At 37.1% G+C, this 22421-nt stretch overlaps 1 protein-coding gene across 2 annotated transcripts in view; it reads left to right on the top strand.

Moving 5' to 3' along the window:
• Positions 1-22165, top strand: part of LOC105444576 (xaa-Pro aminopeptidase 1-like) — a 28618-nt gene extending 6453 nt beyond the window's left edge. The window contains exons 7-22 of one of the 2 annotated variants that reach the window (XM_030995337.1): positions 92-187; positions 1502-1583; positions 2728-2813; positions 3552-3676; positions 4384-4470; positions 7345-7410; positions 8830-8900; positions 9383-9460; positions 10081-10152; positions 13266-13326; positions 14874-14943; positions 16073-16177; positions 18398-18469; positions 19185-19261; positions 20209-20307; positions 21424-22165. In XM_030995337.1, the coding sequence (XP_030851197.1) occupies positions 92-187; positions 1502-1583; positions 2728-2813; positions 3552-3676; positions 4384-4470; positions 7345-7410; positions 8830-8900; positions 9383-9460; positions 10081-10152; positions 13266-13326; positions 14874-14943; positions 16073-16177; positions 18398-18469; positions 19185-19261; positions 20209-20307; positions 21424-21612 (1436 nt within the window). In that variant the 3' untranslated portion in view covers positions 21613-22165. Of the gene's footprint in view, positions 1-91; positions 188-1501; positions 1584-2727; positions 2814-3551; positions 3677-4383; positions 4471-7344; positions 7411-8829; positions 8901-9382; positions 9461-10080; positions 10153-13265; positions 13327-14873; positions 14944-16072; positions 16178-18254; positions 18327-18397; positions 18470-19184; positions 19262-20208; positions 20308-21423 lie in introns of both variants that reach the window. The other variant, XM_030995338.1, reaches the window with a different exon arrangement.
• Positions 22166-22421: the final 256 nt, after the last annotated feature.

Raw genomic sequence — 22421 nt, 5'->3', positions numbered from 1 at the left:
AAATATGTTGGGTTGTAAAACTACTCTTTAATATCTCATTAATGTAGGTACTTCATATCTAAACTGTCATGTCTTTCTTTATGTGTTTCAGGGAAATCGTGGGAAAGTAAGATAACGGATATCAGGGCAGAGATGGCTAGAGCTGAAGTTACTAAACTCATCGTCCCCAAACTTGATGAAGTCGCTTGTAAGTAATCACATCTATCCACATTTACATGATATGCCCCATTATCTCAAAGACTTTCAAAAAGTCGACTTATTAAACCGTTTTCCAAAGCCTCGTCCAATTCATTTCGGAATGTCAACAATACAATAAAGTATTACGTAATCTGAATATAATTTATATGATCATGTGATGTACAATTAGGTATGGAAATCACCGCTGACTTGATTTTTCGAAAGTCTTCGTGATCGTGTAATCCTTAAAGCATCCCCAAGGGCAAATGGCAATATCAAATTCAATGCTATTTTATGTACATCCATGTCATTTTTTGTTGACGCCCACTGAGCTTGTTTAAAGAAAGAAACCGACATGTAAACATGGTGTTAGGAATGCGAACGGATTCTCTCAATTTAATTTCTTCCTATTATTCAATGCCAACAAAGTTTTCGTTGTTGTTCTTACACAAATGCCACACTTAATTCGTAACCGCCTTTTAAGGGCGCTATCAACAAAATGGACCAAAGCCCTTACAAAATAACAGAATGTGGAGAGAAATATAAAACTCATAAAATAGTTGAATCATATTATATCACTAAGGGAAGAAGTATGTTTTAAGGGTTCTTTTGAAAGTGGCAGGTCAATTTAAAGCCCCTTTAAAATGTTGGGAGCCCCCAAAATTGATGGCCAAATTTCACTTAAATTGTATCATGAATGTAATAAAGGGTTTCATTGAAGACACATTTCTGCAAGGAATTTCAAAACAAATGTGCTTGAAGTCAAATATTGACGAAATAATACAAATTTAAGGTTTTCTGCGTACAACAGAAAATCCGAATTATGTATTTTTTTTTTTTTTTTTTTTATTTATTTATTTTTTTTTTTTTTTTGGGGGGGGGGGGGATGGGAATCTTTGCAAAAATGTGTCTTGAATGACATCCTCTTTCACACTCTTTCACACAAATTTTAAGTGAAATTTTGCCACCAAATTTTTCGCGACTTTAGGGAGGAGTGGAAAAAGATTCTGTTAAAGGAGTTGGACTTGACTCCACTCCAAACTATAGTGGAATCCACTCCGACCTAAATAGCGGTTTGAATTTATTCTTTGTACATAGCATTCAACAATTTTTTGGCGTGGATTTGCATTCCACAACAAAATGATTTTTATATGACCCCTAAAAGAATGGATTTCCACTCTCTTACATTTACAGAGGGTGAATAGTGAGGTACATGTTTCCTCTTCAACACCAAAGTTTCCGAACTTTTTAATGACGTATTTTTGCATCCCAGGCTCTTTATATCCTCTCTTGATTTTTTCCTACCTTTTTTGTCTTTCTCTAGGGCTATTCAACATGCGTGGGGAGGATATTCCCTACAATCCTATGTTCATTGCATACGCCGTCGTTGGATTGAATGACGTCATGTAAGTAAATGTATTATCATTTTTTTTAATGCTAAAAGGAAAATATGGTTATATTCATATAATAAATAAATTCTACCAATGAAAACTATAACGGTAACATAACCCTACGTCAATTACTACAATAGCGAATAGTATTAAATAGTATTATTAGTGAAAGTTTGAGAAATTTCCGATTAAAAATAGGAAACTTATGAAATTGTTGAAATTGTCATCAGTGAAAAACAAATTGGCAACACTGTGACGTATATTGCGAGCTCCTCTCCAATTTACTCAGTACATATCAATTCATAACCTTTCATTTTCTTATTTTGTTTAATGGCAGAATAGATATTTTAATACAAGGGTTGTACGAAAACATAGTTGCATTATGTTTAGAGTAAAGGTATGATTGGGAAAAAAATTCAGGGAAAATATAGATTTTTTAAAGTTTTTTAGTATAGGCCACTAGAAGGGGACCTTGCAAGATACATCACAAAGTTGACAATTTGTGTTTATTTCATTGCACCTGCAAAATGTCGGTTCTATTACCCCCTGGGCAATCACCTCCCGGACAATTACCAGAGGGAAAATTCCCCCAAGGACAATTACCCCCCCCCCCCCCCCCCCCCCCCCCCCCCCACGGAAAATCACCCGTGGAAAATTACCGGTCCCCGTGGACAACCACCCCCGAGGAAAATTACCCCCATGTTCTTGGAAGGGGGGGGGGTAGTTTTCCGGGGATAATTGTCCTGATATGGCTTTGCATAACAAAGAGATAAAACGAGAAAATAAGAAAGAGAGACAGAGAGAGTGAGAGAGAAATAGATAAAAACAGAGATAGCTACTCTTTTGTTTCTTCTTCAGAATAGTTGTAGTAAAAATAGGGCCGGTTCATTCTCTGCGCTCATGTTACTTTAAAGCCCCACTGTCCTACTTGTAGCTACTTGCTCCCTCTATATAGAAAACTTCCATAATCGGTGCCTGTTGGTCCCCCATGATCCTATATTTCTTATGTTATTTGAGAGCTGAGTTGACGAGATAGCCAACTGTCAGTGACCTTGCTGTGTGGTCTAATCCCTCCTAGCCACACTAGTGTTGATAAGCTTTAAAACAAAAAGTATGTTATACATGTATGTCACGTTTTTAATCAACATTTGTTTTGTAGGCTCTACGCTTATGACAAAGCTGGAAGAATTGATGCCGTCGATGCGATCCGGACACACTTGAACATTGACAGTTGCGGCACTGACAGTAAGACTTGAAGAGGAATTTTTTTTTTAATTTCATTTTTTTTCTTTTCCATTTTTCCCTCATTTTTATTTTTATTTTATTTTTTTTTGTGTGGGATACTCTCACTCGAAATACCTCCCTGGGTGACCGTTATATATTGTTAACCTAGAACAGACCCATGTAACATGATCGCGGAGCCTTTCGGCAAATCACCTCAAGGGCTCTTTACAACCCATTTGTTAAAAAAAAAAACATGTAAAATCTTGTTCGGATTACGGAGTACGTCTTTAATAATAATATGGTTGCTGGAACTGAAGCAAAGTAAAACAAAGTTACAAATTTACCTTACAACGCACCGTGTGATCCCCTCTCTTATTTACAGAATTAAACTTGGCAATCTCTTTTGAAGGTTGGTACTTCATGCTATGATTACCCCAGCCAATGAAAGTTGTCTATTCCTGTACCATTTTTGCTCCAAAATTATACATTTCTTTATAGATTTTTTCTTTTTTTAAGTTAGTTAGCTGGTTGGTTAGATAGTTAGTTAGTTAGATAATTAGTTACCACTTTTTAGAAGGACTACCTTGATAAGCACGAATATTTTTTTTTCGTAGGGTTCCAAAAGGTTCCTTTCGTTTAGATAATGTGTCATTTGATGTACCTGGATACTAACAAGTTCCTTCTTAATTTCAAACAGCACCCGTGTTATGTTTTAATGACAATTTGACATCCTTCTGTTGCACTGTGTTTGCCCTACAGTATGTGCAACTGTAAAGGACTACGATCTATTTGCCACGGAGCTGCCTACCTTAGCTAATGGTGACAACGAAAAGATCTGGTTTAGCGACATTTCAAATTATTTCATCTACACCTCGATTCCAGAGGTAAGATAATGAGAGTAATAATAATTATTTAAACAAAACTAATAATCATTATTGAGAATAATAATAATAGTAATACAAAAAAATGATAATATTTATAATAATAATATGTTTAATAGTAAAATGATAATAATAATACTCCTAAAAGAGTGGATTTACACTCGTCTGCACTTAGAGAGGGGATGGAAAGTGTATTAATGAGAGGGAGTAGAATGTATCGTATGTGAACTCTGGAACAGGATCCCTCCTCAAATGAAATCATCACCAAACAGAGTTTCAAACATATCTAAGTTGAGGGCTGCGGGTACGTCAAGCTACTTTGCTTATTTCTGTAGCCCTCCTGCATCTAATGTATATTAATTATGCGTTCAATATATTTGTTTAATTTTGTTTATCATCTGTATACAATAATACACACTTAAAATATTGTATCAAACCATATTATGTTCATGAAAATGTATGATGAAAGAACAAAAAGATGCAGAAACCAAATCAAATCAAAATATCAAATCTCAAATTATGTGCTTCCATTGAATTCACGGTGTCACTGATTGTTTATTCAAACAATCAATCATGGACGGGATCTCGAAGCGCATATTCTCTAGTGGAAGGGCGTTATATGAATTGCAACTTGTATTACTATAATTATCCTATCAACTTTGTTTCTATCCCATAATAAGTTCCATCTTTTTTTTATTGGTGTGTTTCAGGACAAGGCTTACATTAAGGCGTCACCCATCCTCCTTATCAAGTCACAGAAGAACCCGGTCGAAGTGGCTGGAATGAAGGAAGCACATGTAAGACAGACCAAAAGCTAAATTAAACAACATTTTCGCTCAACGACATTACTGACAAATATAAGCTAATTATCCCCAAATCCAGAATCTCATTTACCGTTAAACGTTTCATAGCGGCTGCTTCGAAAACAGGGAACAATATTCCACTTTCCATCAAAGAATTATCCTGTGTCGGCTCTTTCATAAGATCCCTTAAATCTAAGTAACTTCGTGTGATTTATATATCTTGTTCACATTCTGTTACCCTAACCCTATGGTACTTTTTGCTTTTAGCGCTCCTAAATTATCGATATTATTGATGTTATTTAAACATAGAACAACAAAACAAGAACGAAACAAACTAAATAGTGTTTTAACAAGCATTTTTGTTGTTTAAAATCCCAATCAATCAACCAACCAAACAACCAAGTATACAAAGAACCGATCAATCAATCAGTCAGACAATCAACCAACCAATCAATCAATCGATCAATCAATTAATTAATAAATAGTCAGTCAATCAACCTATTAAGCAATCGCTCAATCACTCAGTGAACCAACCAACCAACCAACCAACCAAACAAAGGATCAATCACTCGATCAATCGATCGATCAATCAATTAATCAATAAATAGTCAGTCAATCAACCTTTTATGCAATCACTAAAACCAACCAATCAAGCAACCAACCAATCAATGATCAAACCAACCAATCACTCAACCAGCCATTAAACAAAATCGTATCAGGACAATTACCCCCCGGAAAACTACCCCCGTAGGGCGATTACCCCCCCCCCCCCCCCGGAGAATTACCCCTCGAGGACAACTATCCCCGAGGACAATTACCCCCGAGGACAATTACTCCCCGAGGACAACTACCCCCGAGGACGATTACCCCCCATGGACACTACTGGGAATGGTGGCTCAGTGGTTAGAGCGCCCACCTCATGAACGGGAGGTCGTGAGTTCGAACCCCGGCCGAGTCATACCAAAGCCAACAATGGGACCTTCTGCCTTCTAGCTAGGCGCTCAGCCTATTAGATTGGAGAAGGGCAGTAATAACATATTATGTTATGCCGGGCCCGCTGGAAAAGCAGTTTCATAACTGAAGTGGCTACCCTGGGTAAATAAAACGTTATTATTATTATTATTACCCTCGAGGACAACTATCCCCCAGGAAAACTACCCCCGAGGAAAATTACCCCCGAGGACAACTACCCCTCCCCCTTTCGAGGACAACTTCCCCCCCCCCCCCAGGACAATAACCCCCGGAGGACAACTACCCCCAATGACAATCACCCCGAGGAATTTAAAACACTGTGACGTATAACGCAAGCTTCTCTCCAAATTGCTATTTACAGAAAATTGCATAAACTTTCTTTTTCTTTGTTATTTATGAAGTTCATTTCAGTCTTTCCAAATTATTCAATTCCATATGGGGGGGGGGTGGAGGTTGCCCAATTCCCCTGTAAAGAACAGAAATTACATTTCTTAGAAATTGAACAAATCATTGCGCGCAGATGAGTACGCGTTACAGCCTCTCTCACCATCAATGGCACAACAAAGAAATTAGGATGTAAGATTTCCTTTAGGCATTCTCGGTAACTTTTTTAATCAGCTGACCGTGTATTTGTCTTTGTTATGTATAATGGGCCCTCATCCATGCCATGATCCATAATTAAGGTTTTCTTCACGTTATCTATTAGTTTTGTTGTCATGCTGAAGTGTAATACGTTTTCGTGTACGTTAAATTATTTAGAAATAGAAATTGCCTTCAAGTTATATGTACAGTGCCATGTCAAAAGAAAATAAATATCCGCTCTCTGATAATTCATCTCATTTGATTTTGTAACGCCAGCACAGCGTTTTTCAACCGGGGTGCCGCAAGAAAATGATTTGGAAAACGTTGATTTAAAAAAAAAATCAAATACCAGAAACGGTTAAAATATGTAATTACATAAGAAAATACAATTTTGAAGATACTAAAGAGTTTTCCTTCCTCGCTCGCTGATAATATTTTGACAGCAAGGCAAATAAAGGCAACGAGAGGCCCGAATATGAGGAATATCCTCAAATTCGTGTATCAAGATCATGACCGAATATATCACTTTGTATTTATGTACATTTGGCGGCAAGGTGCCCGCATACAGTACTTTAAAAAGTTTCAAGTGTGTCGATTACAAACTAATTTTTTACCAGTTTGAAAATGTCTTCTCCTTTTTATTCTTAAATATGCCCATACGTGTGTGCATAGCCCTTGACGAGAGCCATGCAAAATCAATAATCTGTAAAGACTTTGGGATTCGGGAGAAACTTTTCATTTCTAAAGAGGGTACCGTGACTAACAAAAAGTTAAAATAACGCTCCTCCAGAGAATTGTTTTTCTATGCATTTTGAAAAGCGCTGGACAATTACCTAAAACTTACATCCTTCGTGGAAATTAGCAACTGCAGTGGCGTTGCATAAATTATAATAAAAGGGAAATGTGTAGTAATGAGGAACACGATGTGATATAGTATTTGAAAGAATATGGGTTCATGCAGGGGGTCTTATGGGCTCGTAGCCATCGGGGTAGCCATCTCTCAATGTGTCAGATCGTCTTTTGCTATTGAATCCTGATTGTCCACGAGGGTAGTTGTCCTCGGGGGGGGGGGGGGGTAATTGTCCTCGGGGGGTAATTTTCCGGGGGGTAATTGTCCTTGGGGGGTAGTTGTCCTCGGGGGGGGGGTGATTCTCCGGGGGGTAATATTCCAGGGGATAATTGTCCTTTGGGGTAGTTTTCCGGGGGGTAATTCTCCGGGGGTGATAGCCCAGGGGGTAATTGTCCTAGAACCAAACAAAATAATCCAGACTAACCAATTAACCAATCACTCGACCAATCTTCTTCTTTTTACAGCGTCTTGATTCTATTTCTCTGTGTGAGCTTGGTGGATGGTTGCAGGAGACCATGGATGGCTTAGACGTAAGTATATTTCGAAATTTATTCTGACACTCTTCACTGTTAGAAAAAAATTAAACAAGTTGTTTAAAATTTTAAACAACCACAAGTTAACAGGTGAATCGCTCAACTGTTGTTTAAAAATTAAACAACTTGAAGTTGTTTACGTTTTGAACACTTAGTTGAATTAGAAAAACTTTTAAACAACAGTTGTTTAGTAATAAAATTGCACAACTCGGTTGTTTAAAGCAAGTTGTGTATTATGTTAAACAATAATGTTTACATTAAAGCAACTGTTGTTTATTCAATATTACTACACAACTGGGTTGTTTAAAAGAAGTTGCTTAATTTTTAAACAGAATTGTTTAATGGTTATTATCTGGTTGATTGAATTTGTGAAATGACCTACTGGAACCACTCCTGCAATAATCACAAAGATTACACTGTAACATGTAGAGCTTGTTGCCAATTTACTTCAACATTTGTTCATCATATTCATTTAACAGTGACAGACAACATGTCTCTATAACTTTACCTAAACCCCATCGGCGAAGCCGAGAAGAACCGAGTCGTCGCCTTGCCCTTGTTCCGTCGTTTTCGTCTGCACTGCACTAGCACTTGCACTGCACACTAGCACTGCATGATTGCATGCATGTACTATGTACCTACTTTGTGCATATCGCATGTGTGCGCGCAAATTGCAATCGCGTATCGAGAAAATATCAACGACGCGAAATCATGATTGGTTAAATCTTTCACGTGATTTTTTCCCCGGGACTTTTTAAACAACACTGTTTATTTAAAATTTAAAAAAAATTCAATAGATAGTTGTTTAAGCCAATTGAGCACTGATTTTACGATTTTGAACAACGTTGTTTACGTTTTTAAACAACATTCTTTAAAACAGTGATGTTTTAAACACCGTTCTAACTGTGTTGATTGTCCTGGGCTGTAGTAAAAAGAACCTAGAAAACCTGAATTCCATCAGGTTTACTCTGTCCATAAAGTGTAAGGGGGCAGGCATGGGAATATAATGGGTGGGCACCGGTTTTTCTCGGAAAATGGTGCGGGAGGTAGCCCAAGCGTCATTTTTCTCGCCTGATCTCCATCATTTCCTATTTCTCTCTTCATAAAAATATTTTGGTGGTGGTTGTTAATCACTCGATGTGCGATGGGGAAGGAAGGAGAGAGAGGGGGAGCCGACTGCGATCTGATTTTGGAAGAATTATGTAAACATGTTAAATCTTAAAAATCGAAAATGTGATTTGTTATGTGATCAATAAAATCAACAAATCAGCAAAAGCTATAAAAAAAATTCAACAACGTAATAATGAAATTGCCATCTTCAAGAATCGGGTCGTGTAATGTGCACCGGACTATACTATTATTTTACTATATTGCATTCTTGATGTGTTCATTTCGTTTTATTACAATTTACAACAGGATCCCGCAGTGGGAGATAAAAGCGTTCTCAGTGAGCTCATCGTTGAAGAAAAGGCAGTAGAATTCAGAAGGTACATTCATGTCTTTATTTCTCAAATTTAATACCATTTTGCATACACAAAACCTTAAAAAACACATTAGTTATGACGACAAAATTAATCCTATATTTTGCATAGAGTGAAATTTGAATATAATCCCTCCGAATTAAAACAAAGCTGATAATAATGTAACCGAACATTACTAATATGAACATTTGCAACAATTATTTGGGTTGCACTTAATAGTGTCGGCCTATTGTAAATTCAATGTATTTTGGTACATGGTTTTGTAATAACCAAGTCACACCGATAAAACCGACATCTGGCCGACAACAGATCGGTCAAACGATTACATTACACCCTATGGCCTGGCGTCGGTTCGTAGTCGGTCTGGTTAAGGTGTAATTTAATACCTTATTTTAAAACTTTTTTATGTGGAATGCATAGATGTCTCATGAGACAAGGAATGGATTAATTAATTATACATCACTAATTTACTTTTTTATTTGTTTCAGCGTTCACCCAACCAACAAGGGTCTCAGTTTTGGAACGATCTCATCATTTGGGGCGAACGGAGCCGTTATTCATTATACGTAAGAACAAAATTATACCATGGATTCACTGATGCAATCATAAGACATTTGTTAGATTTTTGTATTTCCCTTGTCTGTTTAATATTTTGTCTTTTCCTTTCACCGCAATCGTGGCCTTATATCGTTGTCCAATATTACCCCCCTTCCATTCTCTCGCCCCTCTTTCGTCCCTCTTTAAAGTACCCCCTTAAACCTCACATATTAATAAACATCAAATTGTTTCAATTGTTCAAAGGTATTATAGTTTCAAATATTTTCAAACAATTGCGAGATTACAAACTCTTCAGCTGGAATCGAATACACAGACGTAGACACGTAGTCCCATTTGAATGTGTGGAGTCCAGAATAAAAAATAATAAGATATAGTAATAAGAAAGAAACGGATAGATCACATGTACCAACATTTTCATTTTGTCATTTTTGTATTTCTCTGTACCAATTTTTTTTGGCCGTGGTGATCATTCTTTTCACCATTGTGTATATAAATATTAACATTTATTTGTTACTGTTATATGAGATTTCTAAATAAAGAACCCTGTGGATATAGGGGAAATAATTGTGCCTCCTGTTTTTTTATTTTCCAAGATTATAGGTTGGTTTGTTTTCTACCTCCCTTACAGGTCATCTAATGAGACTAATGTACCAATCACAAACCAAGGAATCTTCCTACTTGATTCTGGTGGACAATACCTGTAAGTAAATCCAGGGACATCAACAGGCAGGGAACAGCCCCCCCCCCCAACCCACACCCCCCCCCCCCAAACACATACACGTCATTGCTCGGCCGCTCTGCTTCTTCACAAAATGTTCCCCAGACTTGTGAAAACTCGATGAAGTAGAGACATCGGTAACCCGACACATGCTCCGGCGACGATTACTTCGGTGACAAATGCTCCGCCGACATTTGCTCCGCCGACATTTGCTCCGCCGACAATTGCTCCGCCGACATTTGCTCCGCCGACATTTGCTCCGCCGACAATTGCTCCGCCGACATTTGCTCCGCCGACAATTGCTCCGCCGCCAATTGCTCCGCCGACAATTGCTCCGCCGACATTTGCTCCGCCGACAATTGCTCCGCCGATATTTGCTCCGCCGACAATATTTCTTTCATGGGTATTTTTTGTTTCGTGTGATTTGTTTTGTTGCTGTTATTCAGGGCCGTAGCCAGCATTCTGAGAAGGGGAATGTGTTTTAATTACCCGATCAGATGACACCGATGGAAAAAAAAAAGTGATAAACCTTTGCGAAAGACGCAATCCTTTTTTGAGGGGGGTTTGGGAGCAAGTGCAGAAACTTTAAGTAACATATAAACTTTGTTCAACCTTTAGTAGAACTTCTTTCAACAAAATAGTGATTTTTTTTTTCTTCTCGAGCACAATATCATTTAAGGTTATATTTGTTCCCTTTTGGTAAGCGATGGTATATATAGCGAGAGAGAGCTAAAAATGTATAGGCTTATCATTAATATTGAATAACATCTTCCTGCTTAATTTCCCTCCTTGATTAAGAGGGCACGTTTATACCATAAAATGAAGAGCGAGCGTTCAACCAAAGAATTATTGTCAACAATAATGAGTATCAAACAGAGTTTTCTTGCTGCAGGACGGGTCGGGCACATTCATAGTTAAGGCGATGTCAATTTCATTTTTAGCGAGCGGGCAGTTATAAGCTTATTTTATATTGAATAGCATCTACCTGCCTTCCGCCATTCTTCGTCTGACGTTTATGAGCTGCACATTCGTCAAATGAATATGTTAACAATTATAATCGCGAGTTAGCGTAGCATGTGAGCAAGTTCTTTTGCACTTCTCTTTTGATAATAATTATAGGCATATTTTTTTTTTACTTAAGTAACTGTGTCTTCTTGTCCCTTGAAAGGGAGGGCACAAACACATTTAAAGGTACTATGTCCCATTTGCAGGCCAACAAAATGAAAAGGTTAAATTCCAACGGCATTTAAAAGTAAATACTAATTTAGAACTTCCCTATAAAAAAAAAAGGGGGGGGGGCTTGAAAATACCTTTAAGTGGGAAAAGAACGACTATTAGTTGTCGAATCGACTTAAGAGCTATACAGCCAGTAATTAATAGTCTGATTTTCAGACCATCGTACCGAATGGTCATATGTTTTATGCTGCGCCAAGATTCAATCAGTTTAATTTTGGCCCTTACAAGAAGTGGGTTATTGATGTAGACAAATGCTCATGACTCATTTACCCTTTACAGCTCCTGTTATGTATGTTATTACCAAAGAAGAAACAAACCCAGTTTGTCACTCAATCGTGTCTAACAGTGAAGTCTAGCAAATAAACAGGTTTCCTTCATAATTTGAATATCAGTTTAACTTTCACAGATAGGACAAACATGACATATTTATATTCCCTGCAAATTTCTACAGCATTTGATGTTGGCTGCAAAAGGGAAATAGTATCTTTAAGGGGGTATTTTTTGTTTGTTTTTGATTTGTTAATTTGGCAAACAAGGAAGGCAAAAATCATAGGTTATAATCTTGAATATGATTTTCTACATTACGCCCCTTAATTTGAATCAAATGGGCAAGTATTATTCTAGGATTTATTGTTTATTCCTTGTTGGCGAGCGAGGTTAACGAATGGTCGAAATTCTTGGCTTGCCATTTCATATTAAAAAGCATCTGCGAGACCAGCATCGCTTGTTAATCACTGATGTACAAAATGTATTACGAACATAAAAAGGGTAGCGAGCAAGCGAATTTTCATCCTTTTCATATAAAAACTGAAATCCATCTGCCTTAATCACTAATTATTATTTCACGAGCATGTATATATTTCATACTCCATTTTATTTCTAGTTTTTCCCCGACGTGTCCCGACGTCGCGTCGGCAAGATTTACCGTCATTAATTTTCCTATATTCTATTTTGTGTCCCTTTTCCCTTGTCTTTAGCCTTTTCTTTTTCTTTTTTCTTGACCATTTCTTTTTCATGTTTTCTTGTCCTTTTCTTTCCTTTTCTTTTCCTTTCTTCCTATGTTTTCCCCTGCAAAAGGAAGCATTTGTCTTCAACGGGGTACTTTGGGGGCGGAGCAATTGTCAGCGGAGCAATTGTCGGCGGAGCAATTGTCGGCGGAGCAATTGTCGGCGGAGCAATTGACGTCGGAGCAAATGTCGGCGGAGCAATTGTCGGCGGAGCAATTGTCGGCGGAGCAAATGTCGGCGGAGCAATTGTCGGCGGAGCAATTGTCGGCGGAGCAATTGCCGTCGGAGCAAATGTCGGCGGAGCAATTGTCGGCGGAGCAATTGTCGGCGGAGCAAATGTCGGCGGAGCAATTGTCGGCGGAGCAACTGTCGGCGGAGCATTTGACGTCGGAGCAAATGTCGCGGAGCAAATGTCGCGGAGCAATTGTCGCTTTTTGCGGAGCATTTGTCGGCGGAGCAATCGTCGGCGGAGAATGTGTCATGGAACCGAGACATCTTATCTGATATTAAAATTGTTTTTGTTAGGTCATTGTACTAATATTATTTAGAGGAAGAACTGTTGAATAGACGTCATGGGCAGTCTGAGCGTCACAAGGCATCACCATTTGCAAATAGGGGGAAGGGGGTGCTTGGACCAAATTTGTTAACAAGATAGGTGTGTATATTTAATAAAAAATGACCGTAAGCAATTGCAATTGCAATTATTTGGAGAAAGATTTGCGAATTACATACGAATTGCCTACGTAATACCTAGAAGGGGCGACTCCCAACTCTACACCCCTACAGCGATGCTCCGGTGAAAGGCTTGTAGATGCTGATAGTTTCAATCTTTTTTATTCACCTTCTTTGCAGTCAGGGAACCTGTGACATCACACGTTCTTTCCACTTTGGAGAACCAACAGATTTTATGAAGGTGAGTTAAAAATACTTCCTTGGCAGAATGATTTCTATTTTAAGCGGTATCATATTGGGAAAAGATGCATTTTATTTTGTATGGTGCGAAACGGGAACTCGTGTTTGATTATCACTAATCGTTGGCAGAAACTAGGCTTTGAGATATGATCCGTAAGACCTTTTTCGAGCATTGGTTTAAAGGTAAAGACCAGTTATGGTCATGCGATTGCATTGTGAAAGAAACGTTGTGGAATCGATCAGAAAAGGTTGATCATCTAGCATCTATCATCTGCAAGGTTTTGGAATCATCAAAATGATAAGAAATTTGGCCCATTCTTCGTAAAGTTACAAGCACTATACACAGAAAGATGTATATGGGACTACCCTATATCTCTCACAGACCATGAGAGAAACAAATTTACCAAATATATGAATTAGTAGGCGGTTTCCCGGCAAATTTTTTATCATCATGTATTAGTCAAAACATATTCTTTCACATGATTGGTAATGAGAGCTTCCATTTCATTTTTTGAAATTGGGGAGTTTCCAATACTGGTCTTTACCTTGAACCCTAATAAGGCCAGGGGGGGGGGGGCATTTTGCCCCCCCCCCCCCCTTCCACGATTTTCCTGATTGTTCAGGAACGCATATGGATGGCGCCCGGCCTCTCGCTGACTTTTTTCTTTCGAGTCTTGCGCATCTTTCAACAAAAAAAAAAAATGAAAATCGGACCTACAGTTACAAGGTCACGTGATCTTTTGTCTTTGCATGTCAACCCGAAAATCGCTCATTTTTGTGATTTGTGTACAAAACAAATGTCATTTTTCCTAAAAATAGATCAAACATTGGTTATTGGGTCTTGTTTAAAGTTTAGGTGGTTGTTTTGGGGTCAAAATAGTAGTAAGAAATGAAATAAAACAACAAAAACAACAAAAATACATAAGTTTAATACAAAAACAATGAAATACATAAGAAATTATCAAAACAACAGATAACATAAGGAATAAGCCGGCTCTTCGACAAAATTTTGTCGTATTATTATTCCAAATGGTCTAATGAATATATGTGGTAAAAAAAGAATGCTTAAATATGAATAATATATGATTTATGGGTAAAAATGTGATTTTATGACCTTATTTGCATAAATTACCATAAATATGCAAATGAATGAATTTTCCAAAAAATTGGAATTATCATATTATTCTATACACTTCACTTGACATGCGTGCACATTTTTGCGGAGATCGGCCGTTTCACGGCCGAGAACTTAAGGAGGGGGGGGGGGATAATGCCCCCCCCCGGCCGTACTAAGACCTCAAATAGCCCGGCCTTTTTAGGGTTAAATGTTTTCATTCTTGGATCAATTAGATTATAATACAGCAACTTTTTGTAATACCTCATTCTCTTGTACTTCGTGGTCTTGTTGACGCCTATGTACTGCTATATAAACGTATATATTGCATATTCTTTTGTACTATTTCTTTCTTTGAATGATATTAAAGTTTATACGCTGATTTGATCATATTTGATCTTTTGTCTCCTTATCATCATTTAATGATGTTGTAGGAAGCCTATACGAGGGTACTCATGGGTCATACTGATTTGGTCTTGGCTACTTTCAGGACGGGGGTGTATGGTAAGTTGGCATTAAAAGAGTTCTGCATCCAGGGACTTGTTTCATAAACTTGTTTCATAATCTTGTTATCAATAACAAATTGCAATCACTGTTATAAGCTAATTAGATAAATGCATTTGATAGGTTGAGAGCAAATAAGTCAGAGAAATTTAGCTTTTTTTTTTATTGATAGGAAGATTTGTGAAACAGTGCCCAGATTGAACCTCTATCTGATGTGCTTTACAATTAGATCCAGTGCTACCCGACTTTGCATTAATGCAACACCGCCAATCTATGTTCAGCTGTTAACTTTCATCTCTAAAATCATAATTACAATGCCATAAGGAACAGCTTATTGATTAAATTCAAAATTACTGGTACTTTGGCCCAAAATGTCTGTGACGTCATGACAAATGTGCCATTTTTGTTTATTCCCTACATCAATTTTGACATTAAAGTTACGATAAGGAGGAGAATATGTAATTCAATCACCGTGCTTCAATCTCGGTATTTCCCAAACCACTGCCTATTTCATTCGATTCTTAGTATGTCAATTTGTGCAATCCAAATGTTATTGGCATATGATTATTCTACTTCGACTACATACAACAAATAATTGACCAGTTAAGATATACAAAGCGACCATAACATCAGACTTGAGTTTAATCTCAAATCCGTGGATGCTCATTGAGCTTGAGAAGTCAAGATAAACTTCTAGACTGCAGTTGTATTATCATACGATAATTCTCCAATACTGCCTTAAATCCTATATAATTATGGTTCATTTTGTAGAGATGTCGTGGTCTAGTGGTTACGTCACCTGACTTTGATCACATAGTTAGTGGCTCGAAGCCCGCCACGGCACAAATGTCCTTTGGCAAGACATTCATCTATATTTGCCACTCTCCACCCAGGTGAAGTAATTGGTTACCCGGTAGGAAGAAATTCCTTGAATGCTTTAGTGGCTCATTATGGCATGGTAATAATGTAATACGTTGTATAATGCAGTATATTCATATAGTAGCTGCGCTATACAAATGGACATACACACTATCATTATTATTATTGTTATTATTATTATTATTATTATTATTATTATTATTATTATTATTATTATTATTATTATTATTATTATTAATCATCCACTAAGGTCGTGCACTTGACACCCATGCCCGTCAACCCCTATGGGAGGGAGGTCTGGACTACCGCCATGGTACTGGACACGGTATTGGTCACTTCCTTAATGTCCATGAAGGTAAGATTTGATTTAATTTTAACTTGTCTTGATTTGATTTGTTTTGGATTGATCTGATTTGATTTGATGTGATGTGATGTGATGTGATGTGATGTGATGTGATGTGATGTGATTTGATGTGATGTGATTTGATTTGTATTGATTCGATTTGATTTGATATGATTTGATTTGATATGATTTGATTTGAATTGATTTGAATTGAATTGAATTGAATTGAATTGATGTGATGTGATTTGATTTGTTATCATGATTTGAATTAATTTGATATGATAAAATTTGATTTAAGTTGTCTTAGTTTGATTTGACTTGACTTGTCTTGACTTGACTTGACTTTAATTGTTCTGGTTTGATTTGATTAGATTTGATTGAATTCATTTTATCTCATTTCTTTTGGTTCTGGCATTAGAAAATCATGTCTTTGGGCTGCAAAAAAGTGTCAAATACACAACAGCCTATTCAAAACTGTTTCCAGAAAATAGATAATTTGATAGCCATAAATATATAATATTTTATAAACGTATCATATCTTTTATGATGTTTACAATGGCAGTATGATTGTTCATTTATGTATTTGTTTTCATCAATATTCTTTTTACACATTCTGGAGTTTCAATTTTAAACCATTGCATGACATTTTGCATGTTTTCTAATTTGTGTTTGTAACTGGCATGTGCATGTTCGGGTTCCCTCTTCTTGTTAACGTCTTTTATTTCATCTGCATCGTGTTCATATGGGACCTTTGGGGCTAATTAGTTTGAAGTGATCATGAACGCTATTTGGCAAAGAATGAGCATAGTATTCCTACACGCATAGTCATAATAGTTAGTCTTGGATGCACTTATTTAAAAGCTTGCCCGTTCATGAATTTGAATGACTTAAGAGTGCCGAGGCAATCGGCATCTGATTTTGAATGCCTATTTCTTAAATGTTATGCTCCTAGTTTAAATGTGAATGACTCGTTTAAAGAAGAAAAAAAAAGCAAGGATAATGAATTCGCACGACGGAAAAGGTATTTCGAATGCCCACCCTTTTAAATTGCACGCTCATTTTCTTTATTCAGGTCACTCATTTGAATATTTTTGTTTGCACTGATAACAAAGTTGAACGATAGAAATTTAAATGACTGACCATTCATTAAAGGGATAGTTGAGTTCTGTTTTCAGACCGCAAATGCCTTCAAAGTGCATGGTTATTGCTCTTATTCTTATCTATGACATTTCTAGTGCCCTTTTAGAGCCTAAAATTGCTATGAACGGGTAATTTTAGACCCAATACGATCATACCAACTCAGCTCCATTTTGAAAAAACACGGTGACCGTTAATTAATTATTTAATTAAAAATGAGAATACATGGGCCGGCTGGTTGTGCGTAATATAAGCAACACGAAAATGCCAACAAAAAAGCTTACATCGGCATTGGCTGAAATACGACGTAAAAGCCGTTATTTCGTTTTTTCAACGGTTTTTTCAAATTTTTCAAAATATCTAATATTTGTGGTGTTACGAAATCGTTATATTTATGGATATTTCAGCCGTCTCTGAATCGATTTTGATCAAACAAAGATGCTGTTGTCATTTAAATATTATGTTCTTTCAAATTTGACACTCAGTTTTTCATTATCTCACAAAAAATTATTTTGTGTAGCGCCCTCTGGAACAGAACTCAACTATTCCTTTAAATCGCATGACTCATTACATGACTCATTTGAAGAGCATGTTGCATGAATAACAATAAGTTTGCCGTGGCAATCACAACTATTGTGAATGGGAATGCTCTTATCATTCAACCAAATATCCAAACTGCAAAATTGAAAAACCTATATTTCTTCATAAATATAGGGTTAGGGTTGCAATTAGGTTTTAAGTTAGTTTTAGGGTTATGTTTAAGAAATTTCCAAGGAGAAATTGACGAAGGAGCACGCATGTTTACAAGATCTGCAAATCACTGATACTTATCATTCACAGGACATAGATAATTCATTCAAAAACTAGGCCCAACACCTTCATCTTGCTTTTCATAATGTTGCAAAATTCATTGGTGTCCATTGCATGTTTCATGTCTTCTTTCCCCCACCAGGTCCTGGCCGCATTAATCTCGGCTACAGTGCTGCTCATGAACCTATTCATCAAAACATGTTTTTCTCAGACGGTAGGTATAATATAGGAAAAAAGCATGGCGTTATTTAGTACTCATGTGTGTATCCTCTATGTATATTATAGGTCCAGCGAATATTGGTCTTGGTTACAACGCCCGAAACCAACCGATTGATATTGACATGTTCTTTTCTGACGGTGAGTAGAATTTGAAGAACTCTTCACCATCTTAGGTCTGTATAACATCATGCTAAAAGCTTTTAAGAACTGAATTTTTGCAATTTTTGGATGCTAATTACATCTTATTAGCAAGAAGGCATGCATCCGTCGATTTGGAGTCGCTCAGTGCAGAGTCATTTGAATAACTGTGGCTGAGTCTGCATGATCAGTTTGTCGTGGATGGACATTTGACAGACTTTAGGCCCGAATTCACAAAGCAAGGTTTGAGCTCAGACCAAGGTTTGAGGTCAAACCTCCTTTTGTTTCGCCAAACCTCCTTTTGTTATTTACAAACACAAAAGGAGGTTTGGCGAAACAAAAGGAGGTTTGAGCTCAAACCTTGCTTTGTGAATTCGGGCCAAGTTTAAAGGCCTCTGGAAAATGAATAATGATTTGTATCGAGCTATGAAATTAGGTATATTTTGTTGTGCAATACCCTTATATAAAATGGTTTGGTAAAAAGAAATGTTCCTGGAACTCATTGAAGAACCAAATATCCATTAATCTATTAATATTTTTTTTATTGTTTATTTGTTCATGGTAAGGGAAGTCTCTCAATTCATTTGAAAGTAAAATATCCTCAGTGTCACGGAGGGCTACAATGTGGCACCTGAACTCATCTGAATCGGTTTTATATACTTATAAGAAATTAAGTTGTTGTTATTTTTCTTCGAATATCTTTTGCTCCTTTCAGAGCCTGGTTACTACGAAGATGGAGAATTCGGACTTCGAATTGAAGATATCATGTTTGCCAAAGAGACCGCGACAAAGGTATGTGAAGCAGTGCTTCGTTAAATCAAATTTACATCTGCATCTCAATTATGAAACAAAATTCGAGTTTAAGAAAGAAGGAGAACACAAAAAATAAAGAAAAAAGAGAAGGAAAGGTAAAGAAGGGCAGAAATGGAAAGAAAGTGAATTGAAAGGAACGGAAAGGAAAGGAAAGTAAAGGAAAAGAACATTAAAAGAAGCGAAAGAAAAGAAATGGAAAAAGATGGTGACTCACAAAAAGAAAGGGAGGGAATGTAATGAAAAGAAAGACAAAAAACATTGAGGGGAAGAAAATCAGGTAACGAAACAAAAGAAGGAAAAATATATAAAAAGAAATGAAAGGACAAGAAAATGTAATAAACACGGAATAAATACGAAAATTGAATTTGGAATGTTGTGGAATTACGAAATACAAACAAAAAATAAAGGCCTTTTGCCGTTTTAAGTATTTGTATATTACTACGTGAATGGAAACATGATAAAAACTGGAATGAGTCACAAACCGGTCTCACAAACGATCATGACTTCCAAATCCATATCACTATTCAAAAACTACTCTAATATAGTTAATTCATAACTATTATCTTTCCAGGTGCGAGCAGTGTCCCTTTAATGTTGACACATGCCCTTTTTCTGTCTAATAAGTGCCCTTTTCCCTTTTGATAAATACCCCCATCTCCTTTTGTAATAAGTGCTCCTTATCCATTTGTTAAATTAACGCACCTTTTCACCTTTGATAAGTGCCTCTTTCAAAAAGAATAAATTGCTCTTGGTAATGTTGATAAGTGTCTTTTTGCTCTTTGATACGTGTTCCCTTTTACGTATATTTCCTGCTGTCGCTTAGCAAGAGTGCCCTCTTGCTATCTTCTGAAGAGCAATGTCTAGTTTTCCTCTTCATAAATGCTCTAATCTAGTTAATTTATCAATGTTTTTATTCTACTATTCAGCACAAATTCAACGACTACACCTACATGACATTTGAGATGATCTCCCTGGTACCTCTTGAGCCTACGTTAATCGATTTCAACCTCATGACCACCAAGCAGGTAAGACAGCCACCCTTATCTCTTTCTCCCTCTCCCTGTCGTCTCTCTGTTTGTCTGTGTGTCTCCCTCCCTCTCTCTCCTTTTCTTTTTCTTTCTCTCTCTCTCTCTCTCTCTCTCTCTCTCTCTCTCTCTCTCTCTCTCTCTCTCTCTCTCTCTCTCCTCTCTCTCTCTCTCTCTACCTGCATATGTTTCTGTTGTACGACATTTTGCTCCTAGAGCAATTGCTCGGCGTCTGTTTCCTACATTGACTTCAAATCTGGACCCCAACACTATGCCTAACTCTAACCCTAACCTAAAACCCAATTATAACGCTTAGCTAGCCCAAGAAGCAGTCTGTTGTCGGAGTTAATGTCGACTCATCACTTATTTTGCTATTTGGCCTCTCTGTTTGCACGGTTTGTCTGTATTGGTTGTCTGCCTAACTAACCAGTGGGTACTTGCTTCATGGAGAGGGGGGGGGGGCATTCTTACTAGATGGTTTAGATGCAAATGAGAACAAAAATAACCGATATGGAGGATTGGGGAAGGGGGCTCAGGAGGTGTGTTTATTATATTTAATTATTTACCACTTGCGGGATGGAACATCCTTATCAGCATTTTTTTTCAATAGGGGTTGTTATCTTTTTCAAATTCATTTCCCCCTCCCCTCTTCCTTTTCCCCCTCTTTTGTTCGATTATCTCCGTCCCAGCCGTCCTTCGCTTTGCCTCTGCATTTTTTTTATTTTCCCCTTTTGACTCTAATACCTGTAGTATATTATTGGTTCACATTTTTGGTTAGGCTGTCTGTCTATTCAGCTTTCTTTATTTTCATGTGGCTCTGTGTTTATTTTGCCTTTGTCGGATCTTGTTACATTTCTCATGTTTCTTTCAGATTGTCTTTCTTTATCACACCAGTTTTGTTTTTTGTTTTCCTGTATCCTGATAATGTTTGTTTCTCTTCAATCTTCTCTTTTTGTTTTTGTGTGTAAGTCTATCAATATGTCAATGATTTCTCTTTTTTTCTTTCTCTTTTCCCCCCTTTTTTTCTTCTTCTCACATTATCGTCACGTATCACATCTTTATGACATCACAATACCTTTCGTATTTATTTCTCTCTCCCTCTCTCCCTCTCTTCAGATCGAATGGTACAATACCTATAACGAACAGATCAATACCGTCATCAAACCTGAGCTAGCACCAAGGGGGAAGAAATGGGTGGAGATGAAGACAAAGTACGTTGACCCTCAAACGGGAGCTGCCGCCCCTCTAGTTACGTCATTCATCTTCGTCATTATGACGTCATTTGTCGCCATGTTTCTACACTAGAATACGAGAATGCGTGATAAATGTATGACTTTTGATCAGGGAAAACCAAACATTGACATATTTGGGGGGTAAATGTCTGTGTATCGTTTAGATAAAGAGAAAGACACAAAATATCCAAATATTTTAAAAACTAACAAGATTACTGACCCTTTTTAATCATACATGTAGATATATGATGAATAATTATTATGATGAATTGTTTTAGCGTCAATTGAATTACCATTCAGTACTCTTCTTTCTTTATGTCGTAGAACGCAGGGATTGTAAATTGTTTGGTAATATATGCAATTGCTTAAATATGTACCCACTGAACTATAAATAGTGTAAGTCCACCAAGGTGCCTCAGTCTTTGAGGCTAATAACAAAGTAAGAGCAAGTTGAGAAGAGACAGCGCTGACAAAATCGGAACAATAATAGAACATCTGCATCTTCTTAAACCTACCCCTGGCAAATACATGGCAAGAAGTGTCTATCCCTTTCACCAGCGGGCTTGCACAGACCAGGGACCTGTTTCACAAAGCCTTTTTTCAATGACAAATGACAAAACTCAGTGACAAATCTGCTGATAACCAATCAGATACAAGGATTTATGTAGCTTATAACAAAAACTGACATTTGTCACTGATGCTAGTTTTGTGAAATGGGGCCCAGGAAGACCGAGTAATATTCTCTTAAATCTTCGTTCGCGAAGAGAAGCTAATTATGTATACATATATTATCTTAATAGTATAACGGATATATCTAGCACTCATTAAAGTATTATGCAGGCGATGCATATTGTAGATTATTTTTATAATCCTTCAATAGGT

This window comes from Strongylocentrotus purpuratus, unplaced genomic scaffold, assembly GCF_000002235.5.
Source record: "Strongylocentrotus purpuratus isolate Spur 01 unplaced genomic scaffold, Spur_5.0 spur5_scaffold_21, whole genome shotgun sequence".
Lineage (NCBI taxonomy): Eukaryota > Metazoa > Echinodermata > Echinoidea > Camarodonta > Strongylocentrotidae > Strongylocentrotus > Strongylocentrotus purpuratus.
This window is presented reverse-complemented; position numbering and strand designations above follow the sequence as displayed.